The sequence below is a fragment of the Macaca nemestrina genome, chromosome 10 (genome assembly GCF_043159975.1).
Source record: "Macaca nemestrina isolate mMacNem1 chromosome 10, mMacNem.hap1, whole genome shotgun sequence".
NCBI lineage: Eukaryota > Metazoa > Chordata > Mammalia > Primates > Cercopithecidae > Macaca > Macaca nemestrina.
The window spans coordinates 109,858,974-109,871,916 of NC_092134.1; the positions used below are offsets into that span (position 1 = coordinate 109,858,974).

Sequence of the window (12,943 nt, forward strand, 5' to 3'; positions counted from 1 at the left end):
ATAACCAAATGCAATCACAGAAACACAATGTTGATTTAACATTTGAGAGTCAATAAATATAATATACCATACTAATAGAATACATGAAACCATATTATCATCTCAATGTATGAAGGAAAAGCATTTGACAAAATTTAATATCCATTTGTGATAATTAAAAAAAAGTCAACAATCTAGTAACAGAAGAAAACTCCCTCACTCGGATAAAGGGCATCTGTGAAACACCCACAGCAAAACAAGGATGGCTGCTCTTGCCATTTTTATTCATCGTTGTACTGGAGTTCTAGCCAGGGAACTTAGGTGAGAAAATGAAATAAAAGGTATTGAGGAAATATCTTTTAAGGAAAGAAAAAAGTAAAATGATCTTTATTTGCAGATGACATGATCTTGTATATATTAATAGAAATTCTTAAGGAATCCACTAAAAAACAACTATTAGGACTAATAAACAAGTATAGCAATGTTGCAGGATACAAGATCAATATATGAACATCAGTTGTATTTCTATATATTAGCAATGAACAATGAAAAATAAAGTGAATAAAATAATTGCTTTTATAGCACTATCAAAAAATAACATGCTTCAGAACAAATTTTTTTCTTTTATTGAGATGGAGTTTCGCTCTTGTTGCCCAGGCTGGAGTGCAATGGCACAATCTCGGCTCACTGCCACCTCCACCTCTCGGGTTCAAGCGATTCTCCTGCCTCAGCCTCCCGAGTAGCTGGGATTACACGTATGCGCCACCACGCCTGGCTAATTTTGTATCTTTAGTAGAGATGGGGTTTCTCCATGTCGGTCAGGCTGGTCTCAAACTCCTGACCTCAGGTGATCCACCTGCCTCAGCCTCCCAAAGTGCTGGGAGGCCTGAGCCACCGCACCTGGCAGGAATAAATTTAGCAGAAGAAGTGCAAAATGTATACAGACGTACCTCAACTTGTGATGGGGTTACATCTCAATAAACCCATTGTAAACTGAAAATATCATGAGTATGGCCAGGCACAGTGGCTCATGCCTGTAATCCCAGCACTTTGGGAGGATGAGGTGGGCAGATCACCTGAGTTTGATCAAGAGTTTGAGACCAGCCTGGCCGACATAGTGAAACCCTGTCTCTACTGAAAACAATTTTTTTAAATTAGCTGAGTGTGGTGGCACGTGCCTGCGTTCAGCTACTCAGGAGGCTGAGGCACAAGAATCACTTGAACCCAGGAGGTGGAGGTTGCAGGGAGCCAAGATCGTGCCACTGCACTACAGCCTGCGCGACAGAGTGAGACTCCATCTCAAAAAAAAAAAAAAAAAAAAAAAAAAGAAAATATCATAAGTCTAAAATGCATTTAATACACATAACCTACCAAACATTATAGCTTAGTCTAGCCTACCTTAAAAGTGTCCAGAACACTTATGTTAGCCTACAGCTGGGCAAAAATAATCTAACTCAAAGGTTTTTTGTTTTGTTTTGTTTTGTTTTAAGACAGGGTCTCACTCTGTTGCCCAGGCTGGAATGCAGTGGCACAATCTCAGCTCACTGCAACCTCCGCCTCCCTGGTTCAAGTGATTCTCCTGCCTCAGCCTCCCAAGTAGCTGGGACTACAGGCGCACACCACCACGCCCAGCTAATTTTTGTATTTTTAGTAGATACAGGGTTTCACCTTGCTGCCCAGGCTGGTCTCGAACTCCCAACCTCAGATGATCCACCTGTCTCAGCCTCCTAAAGTGCTGGAATTACAGGTGTGAGCCACCATGCCCAGCCCCCTCTCAAAGCCTATTTTATAATAAAATGTTGACTATCTCATTTAATTTATTGACTACTGTACTGAAAATGAAAAACAGAATAGTTGTATAGGTACTCAAAGTATGGTTTCTACTAAATGTGTATTGCTTTAACACCATTGTTAAGTCAAAAAGTTTAGTCAAACCATCACAAGTTAAGGACCATCTGTACTCTGAAAACTATAAAGCATTGTTGAAAGAAATTAAAGAAGACCTAAATAAAGGGATAAATAGCCTCTGTTTTTGGGTAAAAAACTGAAAGTTAAAATGGCAATACTACCCAAATTGATTTACATATTCAATGCAAACTCCAACAAAATTTCAGATGGATTCTTTGTAGAAACTGACAAGATGGTCAAAAAATTTATATGGAAATGCAAAGAACCTGGAATAGCCAAAACAGTCCTGAAGAAACTTCTTGAGAAAGAACTAGCAAACTTTCCTATTTCAAAAATTGCTACGAAAAAACTATAATCAAGATACTATAGTATTGGCATAAGAACAGACATATAAATTAATGGAACAGAATTGAAAGTCTAGAAATAAGCCCACATATACATCTATGACCAACTGATTTTGGACAAGGGTGCAAAGATAATTCAATGGGGGAAAGAATAGAATAATAGTCTTTTCAACAAATGGTGCTGGGACAACTGGATGCCCACATGTAAAATAGTAATGTTGATCTCTTCCTCACATCATATTCAAAAATTAAGTCAAAATGGATCAAAGACCTAAATATAAGAGATAAACATAAAATTCTTAGAGGAAAACCTAGCCATGAATGTTCATGACCTTAGATTAGACAACAGTTTTGTATGACACCAAAAGCACAAACAACAAAAGAAAAAAAATAAACTAGACACATCAAAATTAAAAAGTTTTTTTTAGCTGGGCATAGTGGCATGCGCCTGTAGTCCCAGCTACTCAGAAGGCTATGGTGGGAGGATTGCTTGAGACCAGGAGAGTCCAGGAGTTTGAGGCTGCAGTGTGCTATGATTGTGCCTATGAATAGCCACTGCACTCCAGCCTGGGCAACATAGTGAGATCCCATCTCTTAAAAAAAAAAAAAAAACTCCTATGTACATCAAAGGACACCATCAAGAAAGTGAAAAGACAATCCATAGAATGGGAGAAAATATTTGCAAATCATAAATCACTTTTATGATAAGGGATTTGTATCCAAATCGGTAAAGAACTGTTTCAACTCAGAAATAAAAAGATAGCCCAGTCAAAAAATAATCTGAATAGACATTTTTCCACAGAAGATATAAAAGAGCCAATAAGCTCATGAAAAGATGCTCACAAGGAAATACAAGTCAAGATGATAATGAAATACCACTTCACATCCACCAGGATGGCTATGATTGAAAAGGCACATAATAACAAGTGTTAGTGAGAATGTGGAGAAATCTGAACCCTCATACACTGCTGGTGGGGACATAAAAGGGTACACTCAATTTGTTTTCAAAACTAGCAGTTCCTCAGAAGGTAAAACATAGAATTACCATATGACCCAGCATTTCCAGCTCTAGAATTAACTCCCTTTGGGAATTAAAACATATGTGCACACAAAAACTTGTACATAAATGTTCATAGCAGCTTTACTGATAATAGCTAAAAAAATAGAAACAACTCAAAAGTCCATCAACTGATGAATGGTTACATGAAATGTGGTATATCCACACCATGGAGTATTATTTGACAATAAAAAGAAATGAAAATGAAGTGCTAATATATTACAGCATGGACGAACCTTGAAAATGTTACGCTAAGTGAAAGAAGCCAGTCACAAAAGGCCACACATTGTATGATTCCATTTATTTTTATTTTATGTATTTATTGAGACAGGGTCGTGCTCTTTCACCTAGGCTAGAGTGCAGTGGCATGGTCACGGCTCACTGCAGCCTTGACCCCCCAGGCTCAAGCAATCCTCCCACCTTAGCCTCCCCAGTGGCTGGGACTATAGGCACACACCACCATGCCCAGCTAATTTGTTTTGGTATTTTTGGTAGAGATGGGGTTTTGCCATGTGGTCCAGGCTGGTCTCAAACCCCTGGCCTCAAGCTATCCTCCTGCCTTGGCCTCCCAAAGTGCTGGGATTACAGGTATGAGCCACTGCGCCCAACTAGTTTGTAAAGGTAATCTCTAACTATAAAATCTGTAATAGTTTAACCACTTAAGTTGTCAACTTTGTACTAGGAAATAATTATACTTGTCACTTTAAATTTCAAAACCCAAGAACTGACCAATCTTGTTTTAATCAATATCATCCTATAAATATTCTGTGAGTCTTTAAGCAGAGATAATATTTGACTTGTTCAACTCTCTCTGTGTAGCAACTCCACTTACTAGATTTTTGACCTTGAACTAATGACATAACACAGTCGTGCCTCAGTTTCCTTATCTATAATATGAAAGTAATAATACCCTCTACCCCATACAGTTGTTATAAGCAGCAACCAATTAAGCAAATATATAAAAATTGCTTTGAACTCTTATGGGACATATAACAAATTACCATCACCACTTAACATCAATCATTATAGAAAAAATTAAAATTGCCTTTAACAGACTGGATCAAAACATAATAGGAATCTATTTCTTCCACATCCATGAAGATGCAACAAAATATATTAATTTTAGTTTTACAGAAACATTACTGTCTTCTCATACTACATGTGAAATTGCATATCCAATGTAATACTGAAAAAAAAAATCCAGAGTTTTCCCCTTCTTAGTTTGACTCTATGCAGATGTAAAGTTAGAGGCTATTTATCAAAGACAGAAATTTCAGCACAAGCATACAGGACTCCTTTAAATGGATTCAGTAATTTAGTTAGTATTTCCAGACAGTATCTACTTATTTTCATTCTAATGAAACTAATTAAGGTATTTGACTGTCACTGGAAAATGTCAATTACAACCTATTTGAAATAATGAGGTCTTGAGGGCACCAAAACACCAAAATAATTTATCCAATAATATGCTGAAAAACTTCTCTCATGAAAAAGGATGACACTCATTGAGCTACTCACTATCAAAGACTGTTGTCAAGTTTATAGAGACTCTGAGGTTAATCAAAATGTTTTCTTACTGTACTTTTTGTGTATATGTTTCTGTGTTATGTGAAACTTAGCATGATTAGCTAAGTTTAAAATATTCCTGTATGTTATTCCATAACCTAGGAAGGCATACAGTTCAGTAAAATATTCACTCTAATTTGTTCTGGGAAAAAGCTCTCCCTAATTTAGATAGAGGTTTACCATCACTTGCCTTTCCCATACATTTTATAATTTATGTATTGACTGTTTATACAAAGTGATACTGGGGACCTTCTTGGCATCTTGGAACCTGATGGCAGTTTCCAGGACAATAATAATTTACAAAATGTTATGACTTATACACAGTTTCATATTTACCATCCCATTTGGTCTTCACAATTCTACAGAAGAGGCATGGCATTATTACCAGGGCTTCACAGCAGAAGTCTGCAGGTTGCATGTAAACAACTCCAGGAGGCGCTATTTAAATGGTAGTCGCTATAAATTGTCATACTTGTTATTACCATTTCCCAGCAGATGGCAGTATGATGGCTTGAAGAAGGAGACCTGATTTTGTTTTTGTTTTTGTTTTTTTCCATAGTTTTCTCCAACAAAGGCATGGCAGAGACTAGTGGTGGGGCTAATTTATTACCTTCCCCTTTTGAATGAGCCTCAGAGAAGCAAAACAACTCACTCAACATTCCTGATAATTAAGGCAGAGGTGAGGACTAAGCTCTGTTTTTTTTTTTTTAGATTGCCCAAATTCCTATTTAAGAGGTCTGAGGAGTCATGCCCTACAAACCATAAGTTCTCATGGGATGGGTTTTATTTAACCCTGTATATCAAGATTCACTTTCCAATCTGACACTGGCAAAGGAAGAAAACCAAAATACATTTCCTTGCCATACCTTGAAATTGCCCTGAAAAGTCTCTTGTGGGAAAAATCCACATTCTGTAGAGAATCTCCTTTCCCCTTTGTTTTCCTTCCTTCCTTTCCGGATCCAGGAGATAATCAGCTAAGAGCCAGGCACCCTTCTAAGCGCAATAAGAAACATTTTACAACCTGCTGTCTCTGAAGTCTGCTGAGAGCTTCCTCTGCACAATAAAACTTGCTCTCCACAATCCTTTATCTTAACCTGAACATTTTCTTTCCATTGATCCCAGGCCTTCAGATAAACTCAACCAATTGTCAACCAGAAAATGTTTAAATTTACCTATAGCCTAGAAGCCCGCACTTTGAGCTGTCCCACCTTTCTGAACCAAACTGATGTATTTCTTTCTTTTTTTTCCTCTCTCTCTCTTTTTTTTTTTTTTTTTGAGACAGTCTTGATCTGTCGCAGGTTGGAGTGCAGTGGCATGATCTCGGCTCATTGCAACCTCCGCCTCCTGGGTTAAAGTGATTCTCCTGCCTCAGCCTCCCAAGTAGCTGGGACTACAGGCACGCACCACCATGCCCAGCTAATTTTTGTGGGTTTTTTTTAGTAGAGACAGGGTTTCACCATGTTGGCCAGGATGGTCTCAATCTCTTGACTTCATGATCCACCCACCTCGGCCTCCCAAATTGTTGGGATTACAGGTGTGAGCCACCGCACCAGGCCCAATGTATTTCTTAAATATATTTAATTGATGTCTCATGCCTCCCTAAAATATATAAAACCAAGCTGTACCCCGACCACCTTGGGCACATGTTCTCAGGACCTCCTGAGGGCTGTGTCATGGGCCATGGTCACTCATATTTGGCTCAGAACAAGTCTGTTAAAATATTTTACAGAGTTTGACTTTCTTCATTGACAGAGGCATTGTTTTTTCCCTGGAACCAGTTTAAATAAATATCTATGGATGGGAAAACATAATTCATGTGCAAAAATTGAGCCTTATAGGAGAAGAAAAGGCCGAAAGGGTATGGAACTAGGTATGCTGTTTTCAAAGGAGTTCTTTAAAAAAAAAAAAAAAGTATTTATTTTAACTGACAAAAATTGTACATATTTATTGTGTACAACATGATGTTTTGAAATACGTAGGCAAAGTGGAAATTGAGCTAATTGTGACATGCATGACCTGACATACTTATCATGTTTTTGGTGATGTAACTGAACCTATATTATCAAAATCATTAAACGTTTGTTTTACTTATTTTCCTTTCTCTTTGTCCTTTTCTTCCTCCATGCATGACTGCTTGCACATAGTCATTCGGTAGACGGTAGTCACTCATAATTGACTAACTTTGCATCCTAACCCTGGCTGCCAGTAAGATTAATGAACTTGTTTTCCTTTCAAAGAACAATGATCCTTAGGTCATGCAGACCTCCTGGACGGCATCCAGAAGTTTGACTGAGCTGAGGGACGCAAACAACTTTGATCTTTGGGGGATTTCATCTCCTGCAAAGCTGCCTTACTCACAAAAACCCCCAGTTACGTTCAAAGGCAGGTAGGATTTGACAGATTGTCTCTCCCACAATGTCATTTTTGGCCAAAATGAATACACCTTTCTCTACTGCTAAGCACTGATGTGTCAGTATTTGGCTTACTACCCATCCAGCACGCCGACCTACATTTGGGGGTTCTACAACACTGAGAACACTTAAAAGCTACTCTTTAATTTTCAATACAATACAGTCACCATGTTGTACTATAGATCTCTTCAACTTACTTTATCAAAGGGGGACTTGATCAAAAGGAAGAAAACCTGAAAGCTGCATATCACCTGGATCAGGGTGTTATGTTATCACCTGGATCAGGGTGTTATGTTATCACCTGGATCAGGGTGTTATAGCCTTGCCTGTGCCCCTCTACACAGTCACGAGCTGTTAGCTAAGCGCAGCTGTTGGATTTAGAGGCACAAGGCCTTCTCTCCCGTGCAGTGTTGTGGATCCAGGCCAGGAGAAATCCTAAGAGATAAGGGAACTATGAACATACAAACTGCTCAGGGATAGCATTAGGAGATACACTTAATGTAAATCACAAGCTAATGGGTGCAGCACACCAACATGGCACATGTATACATACGTAACAAACCTGCACGTTGTGCACATGTACCCTACAACTTAAAGTATAATAAAAAAAGAGAAAACACAAACTGTCACGTCCCAAGTATGTCGACACTGTAAGCTGAGGTGTGCAAAACTGACAGCTGCCCAACAGGACAGTGCTATTCCTACAATACCCGCAACTCCAAAATCCAAAAAGCTCAAAATCAAGTTTGATCAAACTCACGTGGTTATGATAAAACTCACTTGGCAATATTCAGACAGTCCTAAACTCCCAGGGCAGCCAAGCTGCACCTGACTGGTGTGAGGCCTTTAATGGTTCTCATCTTATTCTTAGTGTGAATACTCATGTTTCACTGCAGAAATGTTAATATTACTTGGTCATCGGATGCTGCATCTGATCCCAGTGGAGATATCACAATCTATGTGGTATATACTGTATATTGCCTTTCTATAATCTGAAACTTAAATTTAAAACACACCTGGCCCAAGCATTCCAGATAGCTATACTTAAAGTACATCTGACTGGTTCCTCTTCAGAATTTCCAGAACAATGGTACTGACACATATATATTTCAGGTGTAGAGTACTCTCATTGATCAGAATTGCCATATTATTGTTAATCCTTATTAACATCAAAGCCAATTACAATGAATTCTAGGCAACGTATCCGGTAATGTTTTTGTAATGTGTTTATTTAAATGTGTTTATTTACATAAATTCAACCCAAAAAGATGTGTGGCTAAGGAAAAAACTGTATTACAAAGAAATAATTCATGAGAAGGTATACTTCTCATGAATTTACTCATTTGAATGAAATATATTCTTAGGAAAAGCTGATATGCTTTTTACAAATGCTGATTACAAGAAGATAAATGGATATTCCACCTAAAAAAAAAATTACAGTTAGTGTTGTTAGTATGAGATTGGAAGCTGCAAAGCCCTTCCTGTGTTGAACCTGGTTTTCACAACTAAATCTGGAGCAAACTTGGGGATATAAGGACCTACCTGCGCCCCTCTACATCTTTGCAAACTGTCAACATCAGTTAAGGGTTGATGAAACATTTGAAGGGACACAGCTTTCTGGTAGACTGAGGAAGGGTTTATCCAGCAAAGTTTTCCTCACCCTAACATCTTGCTAAATGAATATCCTTTTTCAGACCTTCTTGCACCATGAGACTTAACTGTTATTTTTCTATATTCCTGCCAGTATCCACATCAGTCCCTTTTGGGATGATTATCCTTGAGCTAATAGCCCAAAAATAATAGTTAATAATAATTATCTAAATTATTATAAAGTGAGTGCCCAATAAATTAAAGGACCGAGGGAGGTGAAATAATGATAACAGTTTCTAATTACGGAGCATTTACTGTGCGCTAGTCCCTGTTCTCAGCACTCTGCATATAACTCATAAACCCACATGCCACTCTAATGAGGAAGGTATTATGTATCCCATTCCATGGGAAAGTAAAGTGCTGTCCTCTAAGAATGACTGTCAACTAGTGACTGACTCTCAGAGCATTTGAAATACATGGGGAGTTTCTGGTCCTCACTTCAACTGAGGAAATGTAACCAGCATCTCATGAGTTGGGATCAGAGACGCTAAACCTTCTCAAGGAAGAAAACATTCTCTGGCAGTGAGGAACTGTCCCAACCCAAACGAAAACGACAGTCTATTGAGAACTCAGGAGAGCCACTCTCCTGCTGAGAACTTACTTGTTTTCCACCATTCTTTTTATTGAACTTCTCCTCTTTTTAGACTTTTGTATTACCCAATTCAGATCACATTTAGAATTAAATCTGAGCACAGCTCTGAGCTTTCAGCCAACAGAAGACCTGGTTGAAAATTGTTGTGTTGTTTTATGCATAGAAGTCTCTTTTCCTAATATCTTCTGCACTGCCACCAAAATAAAAAGAAGAAACAAAAAGTCTGAACCCAGTAACTTTTTATCTCAAAGCCACCAACGTAAGAGTTAAAAAAAACTCATATAACTTCTATTTAATGCTATTCAATCTGGGGGGCACAAATTCTTATAAATATATCCGTCATGTAAAACTTTTTCACAAGGAAGTATGTTTTCTGTTTCAATCTAGTTGTATTAGTGTAAACTGAGCAAAAAGACATAGAAAATAAACGGGTTAACAAATCAACATCATTGGCTCTCTATTCTCTTACTTTTTTCTGTTAATTTCACTTTTTCCAGTTATTTCTGTGGAGGCAGATGACTGCCAAAGGCTTAACAGCCTCTAATTATCAGCTATACATGAAGAACCTTGGAGGGATAAGATTGAGATTGAAGATTAAGTCTCAAATTTAATCACTTAACAAGCTTGTTAGACCAGATTTCTAGTTCAGTAGATCTACATGGAGCTCAACAATTTGTATAAATAAGCCCCCAGGTGATGGTCACGCTGCTGTTCCTTAAACAACATTTCCATTACGTGTGGCAGGAAGGCAAGACTCGAAACTAGAAAGCAATTTCACAAGGAAATAAGGTTGAAGGCTGGGATTCTTCACAAGACATTTGATTTGAAGATGCTAAAAATTTAAGGTTTAACTCATGTTGCAATAAGAATCCTTTGGTCTTAGATTATACCTGTTCTGTATTTTTAATCATATGGTATCCTGGATAATTTGTACATAGGAAGTCCTTTATGTCTTTTAAGGCTTCAAGTATTCCTGTGAAATGTAACCATAAATCTGGAAACTATATACACAGTTGCTTGTGATGAAAAACTGCATGGTTTCCATCATTTTACTTGTATATAAAGTTTTTGAATTCTTTTGTTAATCAGAAATGCATTAAGGCTCTGTCTTTTCTTTCTTCTTTTTCTTTTCTTTTTTTTTTTAAGATGAAGTTTCACTCTTGTTGCCCAGGCTGGAGTGCAATGGCAATCTCGGCTCACTGCAACCTCTGCCTCCTGGGTTCAAGTGATTCTCCTGCCTCAGCCTCCTGAGTAGCTGGGATTATAGGCACCCGCCACCACGTCCAGCTAATTTTTTGTATTTTTAGTAGAGTTGGGTTTCACCATGTTGGCCAGGCTGGTCTTGAACTCCTGACTTCAGGTGATCCACCAGCCTCAGCCTCCCAAAGTGCTGGGATTACAGGTGTGAGCCACTGCACCTGGCCCAAGGAACCTTTTTTCTCTTTAACACCCCTTCTGTCATGTCTTTTTTAAATATTGCACTTTGAAAGTTTCTAATTGAAGAAGCAATATTAGAAAAGAAATCTGGGGCTGGGCATGGTGGCTCATGCCTGTAATCCCAGCACTTTGGGAGGCTAAGGAAGGCGGATCATGAGGTCAGGAGATCAAGACCATCCTGGCTAATATGGTGAAACCCCGTCTCTACTAAAAATACAAAAAATTAGCCGGGCATGGTGACGGGCACCTGCAGTCCCAGCTACTCAGGAGGCTGAGGCAGGAGAATCGCTTGAACCCAGGAGGTGGAGGTTGCAGTGAGCTGAAATTGCACCACTGTACTCCAGCCTGGGCAACAGAGCAAGACTCTGTCTTGAAAAGAACAGAACAGAAAAGAAAATAAAAAAAGAAAAGAAAAGAGAAAAGAAAAGAAATCTGGAAGTGAAATGCGAGAATCAGGAGTCCCACAACATGCTACATGCAATCTATAAGAAATTCACTCTAGCGGTCCCAAACAAAGTTCTTACCTGCATAAGCTGCTGCTTCAATTTCTGTATTTCTGAAATGTTCAGCTCACTGAATAAGTCAGAGACAGGGTTCAGAGACTCTCCTTTCCTTAAGGTGGGAGTCCGATAGTCTCCATTCAGTTTCACAAGAGGCCCATGGATATGACCATTCATTTTGTCATCATTGTTTGGTTCACTCCCATCCTCGGCAAATTTGAGTCCATCTACTGAGATGCTGATATGGTTATCATTGAGGCTGATATACTGCGAGAGCTCCTTCCGCAGGTTGTTCTTTTGCTCTCTTTCATTTTTTAAAGTCTCGAGGGCTTCTTCTAGTTGGTGCTCAGCAATCTCTTTCAATCGGATGGCATCTTCCAGCTGGCTGTTCAGCAGTACCGTCTCCTCCTCAAATCGCTTAATCTCATGCTTTAAGCCTTCGTATTCAACCTGAATCAGACAGGATAAAGAAGATTCATAAAACTAAAATGTGGATCTTACAAAACTGCCACTGAACACTCTAGTGGACCTAATCGTTTAACAGGAGTCTAAAAAATAAATAATAAAAAGCACACAGTATATCCTTAAAGTTATATAGGATAGTTTCTTTAGAAATTATATACTATATATAAAATACATAATTATGTATTACAGCGACATAACATAAATATGCTATATATAATTAGATATAATATAAATCTATATAACTCTCTATATAATTCAATTTTTAGCAGAGATGAAGTCTATTGTCTTAGGATTTCTTTTATAGGATCCAGTGGTCAAAAGGGGGCACTGTTTGCCTAATAAATAGGGAATATTTTTGTAACAATTTATGAGAATATTCGCAATCTAGGCCGGGCGCGGTGGCTCAAGCCTGTAATCCCAGCACTTTGGGAGGCCAAGACGGGCGGATCACGAGGTCAGGAGATCGAGACCATCCTGGCTAACACGGTGAAACCCCGTCTCTATTAAGAAATACAAAAAAAACTAGCCGGGCGAGGTGGCGGGCGCCTGTAGTCCCAGCTACTCGGGAGGCTGAGGCAGGAGAATGGCGTAAACCCGGGAGGCGGAGCTTGCAGTGAGCTGAGATCCGGCCACTGCACTCCAGCCTGGGTGACAGAGCGAGACTCCGTCTCAAAAAAAAAAAAAAAAAAAAAAAAGAATATTCGCAATCTAAGAAGAGATTGTATCATCACCATTACTTTGTTTTAGTTCCTTATTAATAATGAAGAAATTTTTATATCCAGAGATACATTTGTTGAATGATCATAATAACATAATCTCAGTAAAATGTTTGAGAGTAAGATGAAAATGTAAAGATCACTGTTATGTGCTTAAAGGATAGACAGAATCTCAAAGAACAGTTACATAAACTATCCAGTAACAAAAAATACCAACATTGTTTTTGTTTGTTTGTTTGTTTTGAGACAGGGTTTCGCTCTATTGCCTAGACTGGGGTACAATGATATGATCATGGCTCACTGCAGCCTCAACCTCCC

The 12,943-nt window shown here is 38.5% G+C and overlaps 1 protein-coding gene across 10 annotated transcripts in view; it reads right to left on the reverse strand.

The window, feature by feature from the left end:
* The window catches only part of LOC105484277 (BICD cargo adaptor 1), a 308,598-nt gene that overhangs the window by 65,349 nt on the left and 230,306 nt on the right, over positions 1–12,943 (reverse strand). For all 10 annotated transcript variants that reach the window (XR_003018633.2, XM_011745777.3, XM_011745776.3 and 7 more), the window contains one exon: positions 11,469–11,894. Coding sequence is in view for 9 of the 10 variants with exons in the window: in XM_011745777.3 (XP_011744079.1) it covers positions 11,469–11,894 (426 nt within the window). In the remaining variant the exon portion in view is untranslated. The remainder of the gene's footprint in view (positions 1–11,468; positions 11,895–12,943) is intronic.